At 42.1% G+C, this 24,592-nt stretch overlaps 1 protein-coding gene across 1 annotated transcript; it reads left to right on the plus strand.

Annotated features, from left to right (window-relative positions):
* The first annotated feature begins 617 nt into the window (after positions 1-617).
* Positions 618-18,475, plus strand: LOC134852199 (nucleosome-remodeling factor subunit NURF301-like). Its single transcript, XM_063868511.1, has 13 exons — positions 618-1,287; positions 1,853-2,006; positions 2,270-2,414; positions 2,696-3,257; positions 3,596-3,857; positions 4,027-4,152; positions 4,293-4,574; positions 6,128-7,772; positions 11,505-11,718; positions 14,895-15,026; positions 15,240-15,554; positions 15,773-17,544; positions 17,898-18,475. Exons 1-13 carry the CDS (start codon positions 683-685, stop codon positions 18,170-18,172), a joined length of 6,489 nt encoding a protein of 2,162 aa, XP_063724581.1. The 5' UTR covers positions 618-682; the 3' UTR covers positions 18,173-18,475.
* Positions 18,476-24,592: the final 6,117 nt, after the last annotated feature.

The following is a 24,592-nucleotide window of genomic DNA, read 5'->3' on the forward strand; positions in this document are numbered from 1 at the left end:
AGACAAATTTCGATTTTAACTAACCATTCTTGACAATTTTTTTTATATCATTCAAACGCTATTGTTGTCCTAAGCCTAAATTTGAAAAAATATTTCACCTGTGATCATTTTTTGTAAAGTTATGGGGGTTTGAAATTTGCCATTTTGGCCAATTTGGGACAATTAACGCGCAATATATTTCGCGCTATTAATGTGCAAGCGGAGATTTAATCAGTCTTAGAAATCGTTCCAAATTGGTTGAAGGAAGCTTATTTTCCATAATTGATTTGTTACTAGGAGCGAAATCTATCACTTTGTACTTCATATGGCGTGTGGGGAATGAGTTTCATAAAAAATCTCAAATTTAAAATATCATTTTATTTTATTACATTAGTTTTTTCATGTTATTACTGCCCCATAGACCTTAAAAGGCAGTCGGAACCTTCAGGGTTTTGCCCTGATACGAGCAGTCTTTTTGAATTATGTTTTGCGGTATAGTCAATAAAGCGATGGCCTGTTAAGCTGAATGCATAATTTTGAATCTGGCTGTTTTCGAGTCGTTTTTTAAGTTTTTTTAAACATATGTGTAAAACGGTATCATTTTACCTCAAGTTGAGTAGCCTTCTATCTTCAGGATACTGGAATGTTGAATAAGATGAATTAATGTTCGGCTAGCATCAATTATGCAGTTAGTACAACGGGAATGCAACGAGAAATGCCCAAGGGCCTGAGTTTGGAAGCAGTTCTAAATGGACCCACTGGTTCCCGTGCTAAAGGTCGCAGTCCTTCAAACATTAATAAACCCAAGAAGAAACGGGGAAGACCTCCAAAAGTTAAAGAGGAACCCGAAATCGAAGTTTTTCCTCCGTCTGGAACCTCTCAGCATGCGACTGGTATTGACGTATTCAACGGTTTGACGGGTCATTTTTCAGACATCATTGTTCCAGAAAACGACAATCATGATGTGTTTTCGGACAGTGGTAGCGTGAAGTCCAACGCCAATTCAGAATGCAATTTTACAGCTTCAAGTTTTGTTAGTGAACGTCAACACGAAGATTTATACCTCAATGGGTTCAAACATACACAGTCTACGTCTGCGAAGGTTGTTCCGACCAAAAAATTAAAAACAGGAAGTAGGAAGGAAGACTTGTCGCAGTTTGCTGGAGATCATGACGGTTTGGAGTTTGTTCGACCAAGTGAACTAGAGGCTAGAGTCAAGGAGCGTCGCGATCAGTTTGAAATTGAGGATGACTTGACTTGGGATGGAATTGACAACGTGTCAGAAGTTGGATCAGAGAAATCGGCGAGGTAATTTTAATGATGTCATTCTGAGTGTGACACATTACTTATGTCCATTGAGTACGAACCGCTTGAAAAACTGGGTACACTGTTCCTCATGTGCAATTTCTTGTCGAATCGTTTTTTTTACTTGCTTCTAGATCGGAGCGACTTTATGCCTTGAATTGATGTGATTTTGTGAAAGCTTAAATTCTATAAGTCGTTGAAAATTAATGAAAGACACTTTTTCGAAAGAAGCTTTTGGTTAATTTTCATTAGATTCTTTTTATTTTTGAACTATTTTGATCCTTTTCCACTTCCTCGTTTTGTCAAACTCAATCAATATTTAAAAACTTTGTACTTAGAATAAGCACTAGTGAGCTACATCAGAGCTTCCACCTCTCAATTAAAATGTCGAATATTTGTGCCTCTTCTAATCCTGCTCTTCCGAGCAGCTTTTTCTAGTCCAGAAAGATCATAACCATGATGACTAAAGCGATAGGCCTCCAAGTTAAACAGAGCGTAAAGCAGATCCTTTTCAGCTCAGAATCGAATCATTATTGGTATCTATTTAATTGGTGTTGATGTTTTTTAGTGGTAGACGTTTGACCTACCTGCAGCAATGTGTGGATCTCTCTCCTCGCATGCCGGATGAGCTGTTCTGTGGTGACGTCATAGACAGACTGGTGTTGCCCCCCTCCTCCTCCGATCTCCTAATCCAGAATGAGATAATCATGCCCACTCTAGAGGTTACAAATTGGATCACAATTTGGAATCAAACGAATGGTTTGAAGTAGAATAACGGTTCTAGTTCTGGCCCGATGTTAAAGAGAGGGATTTTGAAAAATGCCGAAATAGGAAAATGTTGGCTGAAAAGTTTCCATCTGAAAATATTGGCTGAAAAGTTTTTCTTTCTGAACAGATTCTTTCAAAATGCTGAGTCGCTTTTTTGGATTGCGTTTTTTCTTCGGATTTTTTATGTTTCAGCTTTTCTTCACAGGCACGTGTTTAGGTATACGAAGTGCTGAGGAGGTTCCATCAGGTGTTGCGACTCACTCCCTTCAAGTTCGAAGACTTCTGTGCCGTTCTGCAGATTAATGAGAGCTCACAACTACTGGCCGAGATACACATATCGCTCATGAAAATAATCCTCAAAAGTAAAGACACTGTAACTCTAGGATTATTGAAAAAATGCTGCAACTGATTTCTATTTCAAAAAGATAATGCATAATATGCTGAAAATTGATTTTGTCTCTGTTTTAGTTTGAAAGGGAAATCGCATAGGCTTAACAATTAAGTGGGATAATTTTTGTTGTGTTCAATTTAGTTAAGTCATCCCTTTAATAGTTGCCCGGATTTTTTAATCTTTGCTTTGGAGCTTTGAGTTTATTTGGGTCGGCTTAAGTCTTTTCTTTTTTATCGCAAATTTTTGTTTCAGCCGAGGAATCCTTTGGGTATGTGTTCACTCCTTATGACAGCAAATTCACTTTTGACCTTGTAGTCCACTTCATAGATGAAGCCACATGGCCTGTCATTGTGTCCGATTACATAATGTCCCTAGAATCATGTCCTTCGCCAGTACAGGAAGCAGTTTTGTCACCTCGATACCCTTTCGTAAACGTCGCATATCGAATTGCAGTGCTGAAAACATTGGTTGGTATATTCTCTGACCTCGAAATCATTAGAAACGAGTTGAATTCAGACGGTCAGATTGTATACGACACGAAATGTCGACGTTGTGGTGATCCGGGTAATCTCTTATGTTGCGACAACTGTCCCGCCGTATACCATTTACAATGCATTAAACCTCCTTTAGAAACCATTCCAGAACATCAATGGTTATGCTCGCTATGTGAAGCTAACCAACTTCCAGGTGTGAATGAAGTGAGTTTGTCAGATGAAGCTGATGATTTCACGTCTGTATTGAGCCCGAAGAACGAATGCTTGGGCCATGACAGACATTTAAGAAGATACTGGTTCGTGGCAAGACGTCTTATAATGTAAGTTGACTTCTTCGAAGCTAGTAAAATAAGTGGTTAAGTAATAGATTTATGAGCTAATACGTTTATCTGTTAAGGTTTGCATGCCAAAACTGTGAGATGATTTAATGGCTTGAAGCTAAATAAAACTTCTGCAATTGTATCTTCAGTTTTAAACTGACAATTTCACTGATTTCATTAATGTGAGTTTGTCAAAATGATGATAACTGGAGTGTAGATAAGGATTTTTTTAATCTTATGGTTTCTAATCCCTATGTAGAAAACGAACGGTGTAGTGTTGCGGTTGGCAGGTTACACCCTTATCATTGTCACTAAGTTTAATCGGCCCTTGTTTTCAGAGAAAAGGGCGATTTCGTGAGGTACTACTCCCAAATGGAACAGGTTAACTACATCATTGAGAGTCTAGACGCAGTTTGCTACGAAGAAGCATTGCACACTCGCCTTACTGAAGTGCAATCAGTGATGTCAAAACATATGTCTTTAACTATGGACATGACACAATCTTTAGAGGACAAAATGGTAGCCACGGATCCCGATTTGAAGATGGTGATGACGGAAGACTTGCTGGAGTTTGAGGAGTTCATCAAAGAGCAAACTGAGGTAACAATTAATATTGAGTATATTTTTCGCTTTTTTGGGAATATCAGAATCAGAATGGGATTTAGCTTTGCATATATTTCTGTCTGAATGAAGACCCATGCCATTTTTGTAAATAGTTTGGATAATTTTTTCTCCATTGTGTTCTTGAATAGCAGCTCTAAATTTTCAGTTGCGCATGGACGAAATGGAGACAAAAGATGAAAACGATGAAAAAGTTCTGGACTCCCACGAGGACTTCGACTGGATAACTTCGGACATCATTCTCGAAGACCTGGATTTTCAACAATACGACCAGGTGTGAGCTCATTCAAATCGACTGTTTTGACAAAAGAATTTTTTCACTATAGTATTTTTTAATTGCTCGACTTTTTCAACAGCTTAAATCCTCTTAAATCTTTTCAACAGCAAACCTCATACAAAACCCTGAATTTTTAGGAAGCCAAAGTGCATGATCGCCTGAAATCCGAAAATTTATTCACTCTTGGAATGGAAGAAACAGTCAAACAATACGTGAACTTCTTCAACAACCACTCTCTAAGCATGAACAGGTCTCAGGCGAAGGAAATTGAAGACAGACGAAGACATCTAGGATATAAATTCTGTCTGGAACCCGAATTCGAGTTGGCATCGAATTTCACGGGAACGGAGGAACAAGTTGTGACAGGATTGAAGCAAACTATTAAGCAGATTGAAGACAATTTGCCCTCTATTTTTATGGTATGTTTTTTTTTGCATAAGTGAGCTATAGATCATGCTTTTATTGCTCCGAAAACATATTACTATTGTTCCGCTCATCATGCTGTTGTTTTTCGAATCTAGTTTTATCTTTAAATTTCTGTAATTTCTAACAATTTACTGTTTTGCAATCTTTGTTTGCTTTTTTGCTTGCATCGTTTGATTCGCTAATTTGCTGCAAATGACTGCATTTGCAACTAAAGTATCTAGAACCCACCAAGTTCGAGCTGGGAAGTTTCACTGGTGTAATAGTCGTACACTGTATGACCAGTATGATCATTTACACTTGCGATCTTGCGAGCATAGTATTATATTACGAGTATACTCTTTCCAATCCAACATGCAAACAAAAGTGTTTCTTTTGGTAAACACTTGCAGCATAGTATTGGCATTTGAATAGCATGTATTCTCCTCTTCACCAGTGGCTTGTGGTTCGTACCGTAAGCGTCTCGATCTCAGCTGTGTAGGGCAATTGACGTGTATTCTAAAGGCCTGTGTATTCGATTTCCGGAAAGAGCTTTTATTTTTCAAAACTCAATTGTTTTTGCTTTTTTCTCCTTTTTTTACTTTCCAAGGTACTTGGCGTATTGTCGACAGTTTTTGACGACAGTTTATACTGGCGCCTTTAGAACAAGTTTAGAGTTGATCGAACAATCTACTCAATAGTTTCTTATTAGGCTTTTACCGGCGTGCTGCTTTCTAGTCCATCGTGTTTTCTGCGCTGTTCTCAAATATTTGTTTGAGTGCGTGTCTGTGATCGATTACACACCTGACTCACGCGAAAACGTATTTGATGATATAGGAATAAGTAGCACTGTATGACTAAATTGATTAAAGTTTGAGTCACCTTAGAATATTTATTAGAGACCCTCGCAATTTTTACAAGCCTTGCAATCTATCACAATTTTACCGTGTCAAATCAACAGCTGGTTATTATTGAAATTTTTGTTGTTTTTCCGACCATTGAAAATGGGGAGGAACTTTGTATTCTGGTGTGTTTAAGTTTTCCTTTCAAAATCGGGTTAGACAATTAATCATTGGAATGGGTTGAGTGATATATCACATTAAAGCCGTTTCAGTCGTGGTTCGAACGACATTAAGAAAAAGTGTCGAGAAAAACCGGTTTGAAATTTTTCATTTTGGGTATAATTTCGAGCTATTAAGGTGAGCGTTTAACCTTAATAGCTCACCTTAAAAACATTTTTTCAATTGATTTTACGATTTTTTTTCTGTTTCCAGTCATTTTTCTACAAAAACTGTTTTCCAATTGGCTTATTTTACTATTACTGTCAAATATGCTTAAGTTCTTTTTTGTTCAGATCTTTTTATCACTGCGCTCAGAAAAAACGACACTAATTCGAAAAAAATGTGTTTTTTACAAACCTGTGGTCGGAACATGCTGTGCTACTTGCACAGTAATCGGCTATCTTTGCTTTTTTTTTGTGTGTACTTGTAAAAATCATGAGATTAAGTTTTAAAAATTCCGATCATTATGATTTTTTCGGTTTGGTTGCTGAAGTTTCATTGTTTTCTAGCTCGATGACTGGTCTGTTAAATACCCAAGAGGCATCAACTCAATGTTGGGATACCACCCCGCACCCTCTGACATCATCAATGCATTCTTGACTATACAGAGACACATTAAACCTTCCCTATTTCTCCCTATCTGGAGGGATTGTTGTTCGAGTATGGGTTTCTGGGTTAAGTTCTTCCAGCCAAAAAAGGAACTGGAACCAAACTCGGGAATTCCAGGTCCAATTTCATCTTCAAAAGAAAGCGTTTCTATCCCCAATAATGCTTCCTTTTGGACGTCAATGCAAAACGAAACTGCCAAAATGATGAATGAGTGTATTTCTGATGATTATTACCAAGCACTGTCGGACGCGGGAATCGAACACCCGGTGTTTGTATCGATTCCTTTGAAACATAATCTGTACAAGACGAGAGGTGAATTATACAGACAGAAAGGCCATGGCTGGGTTTGGATGAAACGCAAAAAGAAATCAAAGTTTACTCAGTTTCGAAAGCTAAAAGTAAAATCAGAAAGAGAAGACGATGGATTTGAGTTACAGTCGCATGAAAAAACCGAAAAAAAGAAGGTCGTCAATATAAAGATCGAAGATACAACGGAGGATAATAAAGATACTAGCGCATCTGAAGATGTAATAAAAATGTCCTCGTTATTTCCTTCTCGTAGCTTAAATGAAAATGTCAAAAGAAATACTCAATTAAGAAATCTTTTGGACGTGAGGTTAAATCAAAAGTTAACCGAAGAAATTTGCGACCAACAAGAAGTCAAAAACAATTTAAGTTCAATCATTGAATTTAGCGAAAAAATAGCAAAAGTTGACAGAGAAGTTACTAGTCTCGGAGATGAATTAGATTACATCAGTAAACAGAGGTTACGAATTGAAAATGTTCTTGAAGAACGTAAACATTTGACCAGCTGTTATAGCTGCTCAAAAATTGCTTTGCACTTCAATGAGAGAAATAACTATGAGTGTTATTCGCCGCTCTGTAATGAGAGTAAAGCTGTTATTGATCGGCTTCGAGAAATAGCAGGATCCACTAAATTAGAAAAAGTAACAGAAAAACTGCAGAACTTTGATTTTGTGATTAAATCGAAACGAGAACGATTAAAAACATTTATCAACGAAAAGTCGCAACTTAAAGATCAGTTAGCTACAGCGAAAACTCAAATAATTAAAACGAAAAGTACGGCTTTAGTTCATAAATTAGTTTCAGTCCAAAAGGCGAAAACGAAAAGTGAAACACCTTTTCGCCAAATGAATTCAAGGCACGATCAAAATATTTTCACACTTCCGAATTATCAACTGAAAAGATTTGCACAGTCGGGTTTGGGGAGTGTTTGTGATGTTCCGTCAGCAAATTTTTCGCATAAACCGATGACCAGCGCAGTGCAATGGCCTTATTTCTGTGAACGACCTTCCACGAAGCATACTTGGGAATACAGACTGGAAAATGAAGTTTCAAATCAGGCATCTTCAGTCGATGTGAAAAATGACGTGAAGCCCTCAGCGACGTTTCCATTACCTTGTACCCTTTCTACAATAGCCGTGTTGATTCGAGTTTTTCACGCTTGTGTGAGGTGGGAAGAACTGAAGGAAATTGAGAAGTCGATCATGCCCCAAAATGTAGCTGTCAACTTCCTAAATAAAGGTGTGGTTATTTCAGGGTTATATGAAATATATATTCATTTTCACTCAATTTGAGTTGTAATTTTAATACACTGCGTACGTCTTCTAAAAGAATTTCTGGAAATTGTCTAGACCTCTGTTTGTGTTTTTTGAAATTTATTCGGGCGATAGCAAAGTGCGCCAAATTACTTCGAGCGAAAAATTCCCAAATCTGTAATGCAATGTCTCGAGCCTCAATAGCTTTATTTATAGCGCTTGTTCTTTAATTATTCCGACTTTTGAAGTAAGTGAGAAATATATATGCGCGGGGTGTTTTTTTATTCAGACCAGTTTTAGAAAAGATGAGTGCATATGGGCATTGATCCGGAAACCTTCGGATTGCCCAGTCAGTATGCATGCACTAGACTATAGGGCGGCTTTGGTGCTGAAATAATACTTCGATAGTTTTTTCGGTGCAGAGACAATTCAGCCACAGACAATTCAGCCGATTTAAAATACAGACAATTCAGCCAAAAAAACTCAGACAATTCAGCCAAAGACAATTCGGCCGATTTAGATTAAAGAGACAAGATAAAAGGGAACAATAAAACTTTTCTAATTTGATTAGAGTCAGAAGGCTTTCAACAGTTTACCAAAGAAATGTAAAACATCAAATAGCAAATTTCGAAGATCAAAACAAACTTGCTATGCATAAAGTTTTACGAAATATGTACATTGAAGGTACGCAGTTTTAAATACTTCTGTATATGGTCTCGATTGTAGTTTTTTGCGTTTTGAACGAGTTTATCATTTGCTATTGAATACTTGGGCTTCTGTTTTCTGATAATATCACCGGACATCAGTCTCTCTACATTAATTTCGGCGTTTTTTGCTCATCTTTGAATCGTGTGATCAACTTGGGGAGGGCTGGATGCTTTGTCGATACGAATTTATTGAAGCTGCCATTCCATGCCTCCAACGCATTGTTCGTACGAGGTTCTCCGCTGAGCACCCGATTGAAAACGTTCCAATCGGCAGTGTCAAACTTTGGTTTGACGCGTCTATTTCCTCGACAAGCACCAATATAGGTGTCTTCGAAGCAGTCTGATAGACTCTGGAATTCCTCTGAGGGATCCTCTTTTCGGAGCGCCTCAAAAGCGAAAATAACATCGTCAATGGGAACGAATGCCAAGCAAATCATTTTTTTGACATTCAGTCGAAACTCATCATCGTCCATGTACTTGCGCGAAAAACCAAGTTTTTGTACATTGCGCCATACTGCTTGGCCCAGGTGGAAGAAACAGAATTGAATTTCTGTATCAGGCTGCATTTTTTATGACGTTGTGAACAGCGGCTTCAAAGTCAATGACTACTTTTTTTCCAAATTGCTCTAAGCAGCCAAAAAGTTTTTCGTAAGTGTCTTGCGTCTTATTGGGCAGCAGAGCATACACCAAGGGTATAACTGCGTTTTCGATTACACCATGATTAGTATAAACTTGGTAAAAGAGATCTGGTGCCACTGAAAACGTTCCGTCGCAATGACAGATTTCCGACTGAGAAAGCAAATCAAGCGCTGGTAGTGTTGCAAAAACTAAAACTCGACTGTCCGACTTACCAGAATCAAAATACAGGAACGTATCACCGCTGTGTGTGAGTTTGAGAGGTTCAGGAATTTCGTCGACGCGCTCAAGGTTTTTTGGTTTTGGCATTGTTTCCAAAGCTTGCTGCCTGATTCGGTTTATACTTCGAAGGGATGTTGAGTAACTCGGTATTGTGGACGCTGCATAAAGAGGCAGGTCAATTTGGGCGTTGAAAACAATCTGTCAGGGAGCGTTACCGGTGTTTGCGGCTTTTTCTCGAACTTCATTAGCAAATTTCTTGGCTTGAATTTTTGAGGGGCTCGGTAAATGAGCGTGCTCGGTTTTTAAGGTAAATTCTTGCTGTTCGTCCAAATAACCCACTGCTCTACAATTTCCAAATGTACATTGCCATTTAATGAGACCGTTCTTAAGTTGGTTTTTTTCACGGTATCTATAACCGTCGAGACAAAGATGTTTTTTTCCGCGTTCAGATATAACGAATTCCATTTTACGTCAACTTTTGCTAAAAGTGAATGATTGAGAATGATTCGGATACTAATCAACCAGTTGTTCAAGCTACTTACTAATGAAAATTAATCAATGTTAATTGTGTCAATGGACCATTTAACTGCAAAAAGTAGGCGCTAAACGCGGTACTGGTTTCTGGTTGGTCAATATTTTAATCGCAATTAGTTTATCTTTTTAAAAAGTTTAAGTATCAAATTAGTTTCAACCAACTACCCAAATTACCTGATAGGCGATTGCACCCTCGCCCGCCTAAGGCATGATAAGAATATCAGCGTAACTGTGTGGCCAGTACGTGGTAGGGGTGGTCAGCCCTTTAACTGATATCCTTTGTGACCGCCTGTAAATTCCCAATTTCGGGTCTGCTTTCGTGTAAATTGGTTAACTTTTAAGTATTGCGCAGTTTTTTGTAGAGTTCGATTTTTGCTTAACTATTATTCCAAAATTGGAAACATAATGAGTTGTATAAAGTTTTATTATGCTTAGGCATTTTTGGTTCTGTTAATTTTAACTGTTTTATGTGCATTTGAAAGGAATTACTTATAAGTCGTCTAATGAAAGCTTTGATGTTTTGCCGCATGTGAAAAGTTTTTGCGCGCGCGTTTGTCTGTCTGAAAAGTCTTTGGCCGAATTGTCTCACTTATTTTGACTGAATTGTCTGAATTTGAAATTGGCTGAATTGTCTGTGGCCGAATTGTCTGAACGCGAGTTTTTTCAATACGCAAATTATTTATGCGTGGCTAATTATCCCACCCACAATCGTTCCAAATGGAATTGAGGCAGGCTAATTGGTCTTATTTATTCCATAAACGACTCAAGTTATAACACTGAGATATTAGCAGCCTAAAATTTGTAGTTTGTCAATCTTCTTTACCAAAAACGAGTCGAGACCAATTAATGGCCAGTCGGAACATTGTCTTGTTATAATGGGCTCTACCGAAAAACACAATGAACCCTATTTTTCCAAAATCTTCTTTGCAGCAGGCGAGTTTTCGAAAAAAAACAGGCCATAAATGAGGTTTTGAAATTAGGTTTTCGGTTCGCGTTGCCTTCAAAATTACTAAATTATTGCGCCTACCGAAAATGCGTCGAAATGTGGATGTCATAAAACAGTAACAGAGGGGGGAACGATCTTTTGTGGCCGAATCCACGATGGGGTGTGCGTCTGCTCCTACTCCTAAATCCGCCCATGATATAAGTAATGAATTAAAATAAGATCCTAAAGCATCCTGAACAAATTAGAATTAATTGACAGATGGTCAGAACAACAATAATTCAGGAAGCAAGTGGGATGGAAAATGAGTCCACTAATTTTCGTGGTAAATCATAAAGTTCGAGAAAATAAATAATTAAACCTTGGTTCCGAAAGTTTCGCGAAAATGTTTTGGTGATTTTTTTCCTGTTTTGTTTCTGTCTCCGGCTTATCCTAGAATGAGTTTTTCGACTTGAATAATTTCCAGCTTTAAGTTCGAGAGTATGGTCGTAGCGATTTCGCAAGCGTGCCAAGGGGCTCTTTGTTCCTGTGTTGCTCAAGCGAAATTAAGCGTGGGTGGAAATCTCGGCGTGTACTAAGACTTCTTATCGACTTTTTTTCAAAATCATCTGACATTTTTTTCAATAGTGCTGCTGTTTTTCCCCGCGTTCAATTTATAGAATAATGATTCATTTAGGGTTCGCATACCGATTTGAAATGGATAACGGATCCGCCATTATCAAAGACCCCCAGAATATCCGCGACGTTGCTCCTTTGTTCGTGGAAACAGAATTCCTATTGCGGATAGTGCATCTGCCGAATGACAGAGGAGGCACTGCAATGGTCAACAACTGTCTGAAAGATGCCTTTGAGTATGAAGGCGAAATGGCTCTCCTAAATGAGACAAAAAGGTCAGCAGTTACTTTTGATATCTGATCTAAAATACTACTTTGGTCGGAACATTATTTTTTGCTCCTTTTTACGATCAAAAGGCCTAATTTTTGTTTCCGTGGAAATAAAACTTCATTTCGAGCAATGATTAAAATAAAGCATTGTCTTTTCATTTCTTAGGTGCATATGGAGGCGGCTATTTTAGGCGAAAACTATATTAGGCGAAAATAAAAGTGCTAAAATTAGGCGAAAGTTTTGATTAAAAAAGTGTACATTTTAGTAGAAATTGTATGTGATTAATTACGTCATTTTATTGCTACATATAAAACACACGTAATTTTATGCAAACAGCAAATAAACGGTAAAATAGTGACCTTCTTCTTCTTCGCTTCTTCTTCTTCTGTGTGAGAGCTGAAGCGTGCTCAGAGGCAGCGCTTCGCCAGCTCGATCGCCTTGATCGGATCGTCGGTAAAGACTGAAAGCTCAGTGTTGGTGTCGCCAAATATGGATTGTCGTGTGCTGAGAGTTGCTGGACATTCGAGTAACCAGTTTTCCAGGGTTTGGTTTTCTTGGAGGCATTTTGGGCATCTTGGGTCTGTTGTTGGTTCCATAAGGTGTCGATACGCTGCCAGTTGCATGCTGTGCCCCGCTCTCAGTCTCGCTAACATGACCGCGTCTCTTCTATTGGTCAGCGTTTTCTCGTCCTTGGCGGTTCAGTGTTTGGGGTACACAGCTGCTGTCCTGGCGTAGGAGAGCGGTTTGTCTTTCAGGGTTCGTTCGGTTACTGCTTTGGCGGCTTTCAGGCTTGTAGGTTGGGCGTCGTCTCCGAGTTCTGTGGCTTCGTTGGCAAATTTGTCGGCGAGTTCGTTCCCGGGAATGTCCATGTGGCCGGGGACCCATTGGATGTCGATGTGGCGGTCCATGACATCCAGCCGACGGCACAAGGAGGCAACATCAGGACTTTCATTGTCCAGAGCGGCGGTCAGACTGGGAGTCGGTGCAGATCAGTACCTTGTCGTGCTCTTCGACGGTGTTCTTTTCCAGCCACTTGATTGCGCTATCCATAGCCTCTTTCTCTTCTTCATAGGAAGATGTGAGGATCCTTCCTTTGGTTTTCTTCTCGTCAATCGTGACCGGATTCTCCGGGTCGCCATGGGTCACAACCATCGCCGCCGACCCGCGAAAGTGGGTACCTTCAGAGGCTGACCCGTCTGTGTAGATCACCCACTTGGCCTCACTCTCATGGATGACTCGGATGGCGTCGGTCCTGGCATTGTCAGTTCTGTTGCCTCCAACCAGTGTGGAGCTCACGGTCCGCTTCCTCGGGTTGGCGGTCCACAGGTGCTCAGTAGGGCCAGTAAGCGGTTCTCGGGGGGCTAGTCCTTCTCGGAGTGAGGCCTCTAACCTCTTGCTGCTCTCGCGCCAGCTGTCGCGGTAGAGCCTGTGTCTCTGTTCGCCTTCGAGAGCGAGGCGTCTCGGGTGGCTCGGAGGACATCTGAACGCTTTCTCCCGGAGGTGGCTATCAGCTGCCGGGAGACTGTCTCATAGCTGGGCAGGCCCGCTTCGATGCGGAGGGCTTCCACAGGAGAGGATGCGGTCTGGCCGATGATGCGACGAAGAGCTTGGTTCTGCGCTTTCTCCAAGCGGTCCATTTGCGTCTTGGCAATCCACGGCTGCCAGGCAGGGGCGGCGTAGTCCAAGATGCTGCGCTGAGTTGCCAGGTAGACGCTGCGCATGGGGCGCTTCTTCCACCCCTAGCCAGTGTTGCCAAGGCAAGCTAGGAGGTTGCAGTGTTTCTCGACTTTCCTAACAACATATTCAACGTGTTGTTGGAACGAGAGGGTCCGGTTCATGTAAAGGCCGAGGAGCTTCGGAGCAGGGTCAACTTCATTGGCAGGTTGTTCATGTTGAGGGACGGGACCCATTTGGAGTCACAGGACGCTGCCGAGAAGAAGGTGACGACACTCTTGTCGCTACAGAGCATCTTCTTGCTGCGGCGCCAGGACTCGATGTGCTTAACTGCTTCTTGGACTCTCCGCTGGGCAGTCTCCTTGTTGTGGTCGCTGGACCAGATCGTGAGGTCGTCTGCGAAGATTGAGTTCAGCACAGCTTTCGGAATGACGTCGGCTACGGAGTTGATGTAAAAGAGGAACAGCATAGGCGATAGTACTGCACCTTGCGGGACTCCGTAGACCAACCAACGGGTTCTGCTGCGGCTGCCATTAAACAGGACGCGGAATTGTCGGTTTCTGAGGAAGGGCCAAATCCAGCGGATGAAAGACAGAGGGACTCCGCTCTCGAACAATGTAAAAGAGTTGATGTAAAAGAGGAACAGCATAGGCGATAGTACTGCACCTTGCGGGACTCCGTGGACCAACCAACGGGTTCTGCTGAGGCTACCATTAAACAGGACGCGGAAATGTCGGTTTCTGAGGAAGGCCCAAATCCAGCGGATGAAGGACAGAGGGACTCCTGTGTGGTGCTGTAGCGCGAGACACCGCTGCACTCTGTCTTCTTGTGGCATCTTGCTGTACAGGTGGTGGTGGCACAGGAGAAGTGGGGCAGTCCACTGCGGAGGGTCACACTGCAGTGGTGGCATTGGGTGGGACCGGGGTTGCTTTCGATATCTCCAGCTTCTAACAAGCGGCAGAGGTCATGTGCTGGAGCCATGCCTCTGCCCCCAAAAAACCCGGCGACAGGTGAGTTTTCTTCCAGATCGCTGATCTGTCTCGGATGGCGATATCCACTGAAGAGGAGGTTTCGTTTTGAATCCGGCGCACCTCGTAAAGGTACTCCTCTCGGGCCGGGCTGTTGTCGCGCCAACGTGTTGCGAGTTTGCAACAGAGGATTGGCTCTTTACGAAAATTAGAGCCAATTATCGCGGCGACGCGCGCATAGCGCGCCCACTGGCGACCTTGAACCGATAAACGGCTTTGTAGTCTTTGAACTGCCTCTTGTCAATGTCGTCAATTAGGGAGGATTTTGCTAAAAATATACACGTTTATTATCAAAATATTCGCCTAATTTTAACACTTTTATTTTCGCCTAATATAGTTTTCGCCTAATATATACAGCCCGGGTGCATACGAATACCCGTTAAAATCATATGAAGGGATATTCCATGGGTTTAAAAAGGAATGCATTGATTAGTTCATTGAATGTTACCAAGAAGTAGTTCGTTTTTGAATGTTGCCAGGAGAGTGCGTAGAAGTGGGCGTACTCCTAAGTTCAAAAAGAGTCTGTTGAGCAACACAGAGCGGAGTGTGGAGACCAGATGGGTGTCGGAAGTGGATTTACAGTTGTGGGAAGTCAAGTACATGTTGGAGAGGTGAGCCCCTTCATTTTAGATAAAACTCGAATTGAAAAATTCCAGAAATAGGTGAGCAATCGTAAAAATTGTGAGTGTTCGGAATCTGATTTGAAGTTGAAGTGAAATTCGAACATTGCAACCAACTGAAGCAATTTTTTTTCAAATGTAAAAGTAAAAAAAAAACGCCTGTTAAAAGTAAAAAAAAATATTGAGAGATAGTTTATATTTTAGGCGCAAAGAAATCATTGCAAAGTTCGAGTTGGAAAAACAGAAGAAAGCAGAAGCAGAGCGAATGAGAGCTCTTCAGAAAGCAGCAGAAGAAAAGCTAAAAGCCGCCAAAAATGCCCAGGGTAAACCGGATCGAGAATTTGGTGTCTGGAGCGATTCGGATGAAGATAAACCTCCAATATCAACTCCGCCAAAAGCCATTCCACAAATGATGCCAGTGCAAATGCAGAATGATATTAAAGCAGCTGATACCCCGAAAAGTACTTCAAAAGTGGTGATAGTCAGATGCGCAGACGGAACGACAAAGCAATTAGTCCTGTAAGTATTTTTTATAGAGAAAACTTGAAAAAAATCATGTGGCCCAGAAAAAAATTAAAAATGATATGTAGGGTTTGGTCAGTGTAACTCCGTCAAAAGTTGAACTGATAGCAATTTGTCGGATTTTTTTGTTATTGTAACCTCCTTTATTGGCGCTTTTGCTTCAGTTTCCTTCATGCTTTAAACTTTTTAAGGGACAGGGATTGTCTATGCTTTAGAAACACATCGACACCATCTCCACTGGGCTCAGGCCAAATACGAAGTGTACACGTGAAACAAGCAGATGGCGTTAGCCGGCCTATCAGAATCATTCCTATCAAAGCTACCTCCTTGAGTTCGCCCTCAATGTCAAATGTGATGTCACCTGTTCCAGCTCGTGTGAAGAATCATTCGCTCATATCATCATCTGAAAAAGATAGAAACCTCCAGGACTTCGTTCGACCTAAAGATCCTGACCAGCCTTCTGTTCAAGTTATCCCAGGAAAAGTAAAAGCTAGCAACCAGGAAATAGCGAGATCCATTGTGTCAAGTTATCTTGAAACGGACTACCAGTTTCCTGCAAAACAAAATTCGGCTCATAAACACTTGAGAGAGGATAGAACTGGGGCTGTGGATTCGAATGAAATATCCGGGATATATGACAGACATCGGATGCAACTGTCACCTCGTAAGGTAAAAAGGAGAGATGAGGCGCTGACCAGAAAACAGACCTTAAAGAAACAGCAGATATCCACTAGACATAATAAAAAGCCGGTTCAGAGGAAGCGGAAATTGATGAAAGAGCAAATAAATTTAGAATTGATGTTTGAGAAAAATAAAGTTCCTCTTTCTCGAGTTATTTATGAGAGGCCGTACAATTCAGTCACTCACAAGCAGTTGCTTCCCGACAATGATAATGATTCGAATATGTCATGTTCGTCTTCTTCAGAATTGGAAAATGATCAAATTACAACTGATGACAATGAAGTTGACTCTACCTCTGATCTGAACTTATCGCGAGGAGCTTCAACATCTGAAAACATGCCGAAGTTGAACGCTTGGAGTTTCCCGGAATCTTCGGCAGTCCTGAAGATTCAGCAGCCAAAAATTCAGGGTTCAAATTTGATATCAACAGGAAAGCGAGGTCGACCCAAAAAACAGAATTCAGAAAAGGTAACCGCGGTGAGCGTCAAGAAAGAAAAGGCAGAAAAACGGAAGTTAGGCGAAGCGAAAAGTACTTCAGATTCGAAAAGAGTTCAAGGTGACCCGGAACTCAAAAATGAGAACAAAGTTCACCAGAATCGCAGAGAAGTTTTTGAACATATCACGGCGTACGCTAATAAGCAAGATGCTATGGCTCAGAGACAGAAAGGTGGAAAAAATGATCATTCAGCTCCTTTGGTTAAGAGAAAACGAGTGGAGACTAAAGATAACACTTCTCAACAAAATGTCGAAACAGTAGCCGAGCTTTCGGTTGCAACTAAAGGCTCTCAATTAAGATTTGGAGACAAAGAAACTTTGCATTGTATCTGCAAAACCTTTTATGACCACACTAAGTTCTACCTCAAATGTGACTTATGCTTGAACTGGTTTCATGGAAAATGTGTCGGAATTAACGCAAAGAAAGCCAAAAATATGACAGATTTTCTCTGTCCAAATTGTAAAGAAAACTCAAGTAAAAATGAGTTGTATTGTATTTGCCAGACGCCTTACAATGAGTCCGAGTTTTACATAGGATGTGACGAATGCGGCGATTGGTTTCACGGGGCATGTGTGGGAATCGAACCGGAGGAGGCGTCAAAAATCGACAATTATTTCTGTCCGAATTGCAAAACGGAGGAAAAAGAATCTGCCGATAGTAATTTCAACTTCACTCTGGAACCGGAGCACTTTGAGCTATTGTCGGAGTTGATGACGGTGTTAATGGACCATACACACAGTTGGCCCTTCAATGAACCCTCGACTGACGAAGAGTACCCAAATTATTCGAAAGTGGTGACTAATCCCATATGTAAGTATAGTCTTAGGTGATATAATTTACTAACTTTTTTCGCAGCCACACTCCCTCTTCGACTTCTTTACTACTCAAAGGTTCTATTTAACGAAATCCATTTTTGACTTTTATACTATTTTTAAATGAAGAGCGCGCGCCGAAATGACGCAATTTTTGGTCAAAACCTTCCAAAATTGCAACCAAGTGGTGTCTTGGATGTTTTTAAATAAATATTCGACAAAATTTACTGTTGTTAGAGAGCTCGTAAAGTAATCTTGGTCGATCTAAGACAAGTTTGGAGATGTTTTTAAAATGAAACAAACCCCCTCCGATTTTAACTTATGAAATCCATAAAGTATATTTTGATTTAGGTTTCCGAGACATATCTGAGAAAGTATCTTGCCGACACTACACAAACTTCAGCGACTTCAACTCAGACATGAACAGGGTGTTCGAGAATGCTCGCAAGTACCACTGGAAGAAATCCAGCGAGTTCCAGTGCTGCGACATAGTGGAGAAGGAACTGGTGACATTTTTGACCAGTTTCAGACAAAGTATAAGTCAGACTGAAGAAGACAACGAGGAAGAGGAAGATGAAGGAAGCGAGAGATCTGAAGATGAAAATAGCGAGGCAGTAGAAACTTAATTCTGAATAGAATGGAAACATCATGACTTTAAATAGCAGCAATAGAATATTGCCGAAAAACTGAACTTAGAACTCATCAAAATGAACGATATTGATAGGAAATGTTCTTATTTCTAATGGAATTTGTCGATGTTGAGTGATTATTACTGGGTGACTTGAAAGTCTGGCAAATGATAATAGCTAACTGTCGAGTATGTTCTTATTCCTTTGGTCTTGGCAATTTATTTTTTGGTTTTGAATCAGCGCAATATTTTTTTATCCTTTTATACGAATGGAATCCAAATTTAATTTCTGTCAACATGTTTTCAAAGTTTGATGATAATGAACTGATCAACAGTTGCCATATTTGACGCTGAAAACCGTTAATGTTTCGTTTCAATAGCAATATTTAACATAAGTGGCTGTAGTTGTGAAGGTTGCGCTGAAATTCCCATCCAAATAAATCTGGAAAATTTCTCAATTCCATTTTTTAGACGTTTTCTAGTTGAGCAATAAAAAGAGACTGCTGCGCATACAAAAAAATTGTTGAACTAAGAACTCGCTTTTGGTGTCTAAAAACCTTATATTTGGGACTACAAATCCATAATTTTGATGTACTTGCATTACAAGTTCTTGATCCTTTTAAGCAGGCAATAGCATCTAATCCATTGATCACTGGGGAACAGCAAGTTGCAGATTCAATAAGTGGTGAATATTCAGATCGAATCTTGTCAGTTAAGTAAATACAATACTGATTGTATCAGGGCAAAGCACGTCATGCTCAGATGTATGAACGTGTATGAAGTTATCTTTCTTTGAAAATTTCCGAAAAAGATGAAAATTTTGAGACCACAACTCATCCTGTCCTTCGTTTTCGAAAAAAAAAACGTCCCCTTGAAAACTGGCTCAAAGAAGGTTTTGCAGAAGGTAAGTCCCAGAAGGCAAAAACAATTGAAAATGTATATAATTCCTCGCTGTTTTCTTCAGATTTCCCAAAACGGTAAAATGAACATGTGCTACAGATTTCTGACCCACAGGAGAATACTCCCTGTTATAAGTTCTTAAAAATCTCAAATATTGTCATTTTGCAAGCTTCTGGCAAAAAAGGAATTTTCCCACATTCATTTCTGTATACTTGACAAAGCATAGTCGGTTGCTGCGCAAGTGGTATAGAACGTTCCGATCACACTGATTTAAGACAAAAACACTCACCTAAACTATTGTTTTTCATTTTTTTTTCTGTTGTTTTTTCTAGAAAGGCAATTGATTTAGGTGAAACAATTGCAACAATAGTCAGCCTCTGATTACAGTCAGCGGAAGGAACGTGCGATCACTTGATAAATGTATGGATAGCGAGACACGGTTGCCCCATCACATTCCAATCGGAGAATGGCAAATCATTCGTGGGTGATCTCACGAAGGAGTTAATGAAGAGGTCGCAGGTAGCACAGGCCCACTCGACCACTTATCACCAACAAACGAATGGCCTAGTTGAAAGGCAAAATGGCACGTTGGTATCCATGTTGAGAGTTTATTGCTCACGCTACATGGATGACTGGGATAGACACTTGCCGCAAGTGATGTGCGCTTACAACAGCACAGAACATTCCACCACGGGAATAAGTCCGCATATGATGCTAACTGGTCACGAAAAACGCAAACATACGTGCGTGTTGTTATTAGAAGGCAGCAGGACCTCAATGACTTATGCAGGAGGAACACGCAACAGGCGCAAATCAGACAAAAAAGGAGATTTGATAAAAGGACTGCAGATGCAAAAGCCTACTCGGTTGGCGATTATGCCTGGGTGTTCCAGGAAGTAGTTCCATCAAAAGCAACCAAAAAATTACTGAAAAAAGGCGTGGTCCATTGCAAATAACAGAAGTGCACCAAGGAGGTCGTTTTTATCGATTAAGCACCGGACAAGCAGCTCATTACGAAAACATCAAACCGCACAATGCCTCATCAGAGGACTGGTGCATCCCAGCTGACATGCAGGAGGGAGACTATTTGATAGTGGATCCTGCTTGTGAAGTGAATGAAAGAGGTACGCGCGACAAAACGACGGGAATGAGGTGGTAGATAATTGCGATCTGCCACGACCTGGAGTTGACCGAGCGAGTGAAGGTGGACGACGAAACTCTACGTTATGCCCAAGAGGCCTGGGACTGCCCAGAACAAACTGAAATTGACAAAGGAGTACGGCCTGACTTTCCCTTCACCATGGAAACACGCCAGAGCAAGAAAGGAAGGAATAAGAAAAAGTACAACCCGTATGGAGAGGATTTCGTCATAGACAGGATAGTTTTAAGCGATATGATGGAATCACTGGTGGGACTGGATGAAGTAGCGGTGCCACAAGAGATCGACTTAGTCAATGACATGGATCAGGATTGGATGGACGATCGCTCCGAACCAGAAATAGAGTTTGCACCAGAGGTGGAGCAGACTCATGAACAAGAATTAACGAACATGCGAGTGCTCGAATGTCTCCACGACCTGCCGGCAGATCCTAAAGAGACAATCTTGACGATTCGGGATGTCGATAAAGACAGCATCAAATACATCAGCCATGACAATACCGAGTCCAACTTGGTCGCTCCAGATGGCCCTCTACGCGTTCCCGAATCCAACCTCAATCTGCTCGATTTTCGGCGATCGACGGGGACGTCGATGGATATTTTTGTCCGGGAGTGGGGGAAAACTCACCCACCTCAAAAATCTGATCATTAAAAAACTAAAATCGGCAAGGGAAACCGGAGAACTGGAAACGGAGGGCGAGAACGCTACAAAACCACCTTTTGGAAGAATTTTCGAATCTTATTTTGACCTACCAAACCACTATTCAAACAATGTCGTCATAACGGACAGCGATTTCATACTCACGGAACGTACATGCGCTATAGCGATAACCGCGGATGTAAGCTTCAAAACAGCACTAGCGGCTGACTTTAAAAGAGAGTATAAGAATTTCGAGTTTTTATGGAAACAGAGGCCTGGTGTGGGAGGGATGATAGCGCTGCCCCTTGTTGCATCACAGATACCAGGGAATTATTTGTGTTTCCTGGTTACTAAGGCCTTTGATAAGCAACACGTGAATCCAGAGAGCTTGGTTTTGGCCTTGACTCGACCTAGAGATTTTCTGGTTGAGAGAGGAGTGACCTCTCTCGTTACCAGTCTATGATTCCAATAGGGGAAAGCTACATCCGAGAGAGTTATATGCCCTTGTACACGTGATATTTTCGGAAACTGACATAGAGGTTTACTTACATAAAAAATACTATCTGAACATATGCTAGGAGTTACATTCGGCGAGAAATAATTTTTGTTAACTTCACTTTATAGGCATTAGAATTAAGTTTTAGGTTAGCTACTAGGGATTATGTTTTTATGTTATAATGTGAATATGTGATGTTTATGTGTTATAGTTTTGTTAGGGTATGTTTTATGTGATGTCTGTATCATAGGGACCTGGAACACTCCAGGTACTGAAGGTGACAGCGCTCTTTTGTGTTATCTTGATGAGTTTGCAGGTGGACGATCCACCTTGGTTTTAGTTTTTAAATCAAGAACGAAAGAAAATTTCAATGGATCGTTTTTAAAAGATGTGAATGATGTTTTATCCTGAAAATACAACGGCATGAAATGATGGTTTAATGTCGTGACTTGCTTTTTAGATCTTGATTGATCCAATTTTGTTTATTGACTTTGAAGAACAAGATACACACAATAGGACGATGGTTGACACGAATGACTTAATGGAATTTGTCTCAGCGAGTCTAGGAGCGAATCTGGACGAGATATACCAGCGGCTGATCGACTGTGATTTTGCACAAGAGAAACCGGGACTGGCGATGTTTGTGGTCCCGCTCCTCAATGCGTTAGGACGAGAGGGTCGAGGGAATCGCCCCACTGAAGTAGCGTTGATGCTGGCCTTCGGTGAGTCCGGGACCGCCGAGAGAGGTCGAAACCGACTGATGAGATGGCGGCGAGGAGAAATGTCTGACCACGACTTGGCTCGTGAGCCGGGACTAGGCGAGCGGAGGGATCACCGGCTAGGTGAGATGTCCCTACCTGTTCAGCCAGTACAACCGCCCATCAGAGCGAAAAGACTACGTGATGGGCCGGACCCGTCACACTCAGCAGATTCTCCAACGGCTGCTCCTCCGTTGAAGAGAGTGAAGATGAATGAGATGGAGATCCAGATCTCGGAGACTGTTGAGACGTTGGAGAAGAAGGAAGAAAAGGATCATAGGGAGCTGTATACCAAGCTGGAGGAGTACAGGGCAATAGCTCGAGAAAGAGACGAGTAGAAGAAGACATCTCAGTCTGCCCCGAACCCCAGGAATACGATACCGGATCCTTCAGACAACTATTTGGCTCCCCAGTTTCAGGAGTCATTCAATCAGGTGGCCAGAGCAGAGATGAATGAGATCAACCGGACCACTGTCCGGACGCTGGTTGAGGTCGTCCCTTCCCAACGCTTTGATCGTTCCTCGAGTAGCTCGGAGCGCATACCTCGAGCCATAGTACCAACGGGAACTACACATGGCAGAACGACTCAGAAATCTCGCGTAGTGGACATCAGGAATAACCTAACGGTACGCAACCAATTCGTGCAAGTAGCCGCGGAGCATCCTCGAGCTTGTCTGAATGGCATGGGCTGGAACCCTGCCATAAGCAACCAGGCAATTTCCTCAGGGAGTCGTCATTTGGTTGTTGGAGATGGTTTAGTGAGGGATCTGAACGAGACCTTTGTCAGTGGTCAGACCACTGTTCTATCTTTTGGAAGGGCCTCCGTAGCTCAAGTCATCAAGATGATGGAGTTCCAGGGCGAGGATCACCCAGACACGTTGGTGATATTGCTCGGGACCAATGATGTTTCGAGCGTCCCTGTAACCCCAGAGGGCAAGTGGAGCCCCTATTGGTCTGCCTTCTGAACGAACTGAAGGAGAAATACAGACCCAGACTCGTGGCGCTGTGTACGATATCGCAGAACCCGGAGGTGGGCACGCCGGTGGCGGATTTTATGAACGGCAACGTGACCCGATGGAACGAGATGACCCGCAGTCTGGTGAAAAGCAATCCCAGCGAGCTGCGACTCATGGATCTTGAGAACATGCTGCGCATGATTGATCATCTCGCGCTCACCAGAGATGGGATACACTTCAACACCCAGCAAGGTAGACGCTGGATAAACGACGTGTTCCAGACGCAGATAGGGGAAATGGGGCAAGAATTGAGGACAACCAACTCACTGGCTCGGACCAGTTCGACTGGAGGAGGTACAGTGAGGCCTAATGTGCTCGAATCACTCGCCAATCGCCTCAGGCCCCTGGCAATGGAAACGGGTGCAACCGCTCCCGTTGCTCCAAGCTCAGATGTGAGAGAAAGGTTGGGGACTGCCCCTCCCCCTAGAAGACAACCGTTGGAGAGCCGACTTGGGAGATCAATTGACCAGAGTCAGACTAGCTCTTAGACCATATCGAGGACGAGTAACCCGCCCGCCACGGCAACTCCTGCTCCTACAGGAAACCCGTTGACGAGCGTCACGCCGGCAGAAGGGATTGAGCCAACCAGCGTGCTGCTTGCTGTTGAAGACAGTATAAAACGGATATTTCAACGAACCTGAACATGAACACATTGACGTGTGGAGTGGATGCAAAGAGGATGATGGGTGGAGATGGTCCCGTAGTGTCGGGATTATATCGAATACCGGGCGTGGACTGGCTGTTAGCGGAACAGGAACAGTTTAGTTCCGCGACCACGCTCAAGTTCGTGGACCTTGATGGATTGCCTCAGGACAATACCTTTGGGCCCTTGAATACCCGATCTCTTAAGGACGTCCGTTGGAGAGCCAGGGAATTGACGCCACCTTCCCAGAAGGGCAAATTCTTGACAGAGAATAAGCCCAAAAACAATATCATAAGATGTACAGGCAGTTCTCTAAACCACCCGGCCAGGCGCCCGGTGAGTATTCGAGACACTATCTCCGAGCGACCTCGGTGGAGGTGGACGATAGGAGATACGCGGGACTGAAGGCACCAGTGGGTGACAGCCTGTTTGCTGCCTATGATCCTCTGGATATAAAGGCTGTCAAATATCTGATAGTGGCAAGTTCAGACTATCTCTACACGCCTCGTTCCCTCTTTCGGCCCGACGTGATTTTCTTGACAGCGCATAAGTTAGACTGGGGCAATCAGTAGGCATGACGATAAGCGTGCGGAGGACGATCAGCATGGATCCGCAGGTGATAGTAATTGCCGGCTCGAATGACCACCTGCAGAGCAGAGGGTTGTTGTCCCGTCTGACAGATGGATCAATTCCAAACAATGAAGGCATAGGGGAGTCTATAATGACGTTGCTCTCAGCCATGACCGAAGTAGAGGCATCAGTGCAACGACACTTCGTCAAGAATGTGGTGAAGATCATTTTTGTGCT

This window comes from Symsagittifera roscoffensis, chromosome 7 (assembly GCF_963678635.1).
Source record: "Symsagittifera roscoffensis chromosome 7, txSymRosc1.1, whole genome shotgun sequence".
Lineage (NCBI taxonomy): Eukaryota > Metazoa > Xenacoelomorpha > Acoela > Convolutidae > Symsagittifera > Symsagittifera roscoffensis.

Bases quoted from the DNA above. Each gene is read 5' to 3' on its own strand.
- LOC134852199 (XM_063868511.1), top strand. From the start codon at position 683: ATGCAACGAGAAATGCCCAAGGGCCTGAGTTTGGAAGCAGTTCTAAAT. The intron at 3,258-3,595 runs GTAAGTTGACTT...CCTTGTTTTCAG, and splicing joins GTGGCAAGACGTCTTATAAT to AGAAAAGGGCGATTTCGTGA. The intron at 17,545-17,897 runs GTAAGTATAGTC...ATTTTGATTTAG, and splicing joins AGTGGTGACTAATCCCATAT to GTTTCCGAGACATATCTGAG.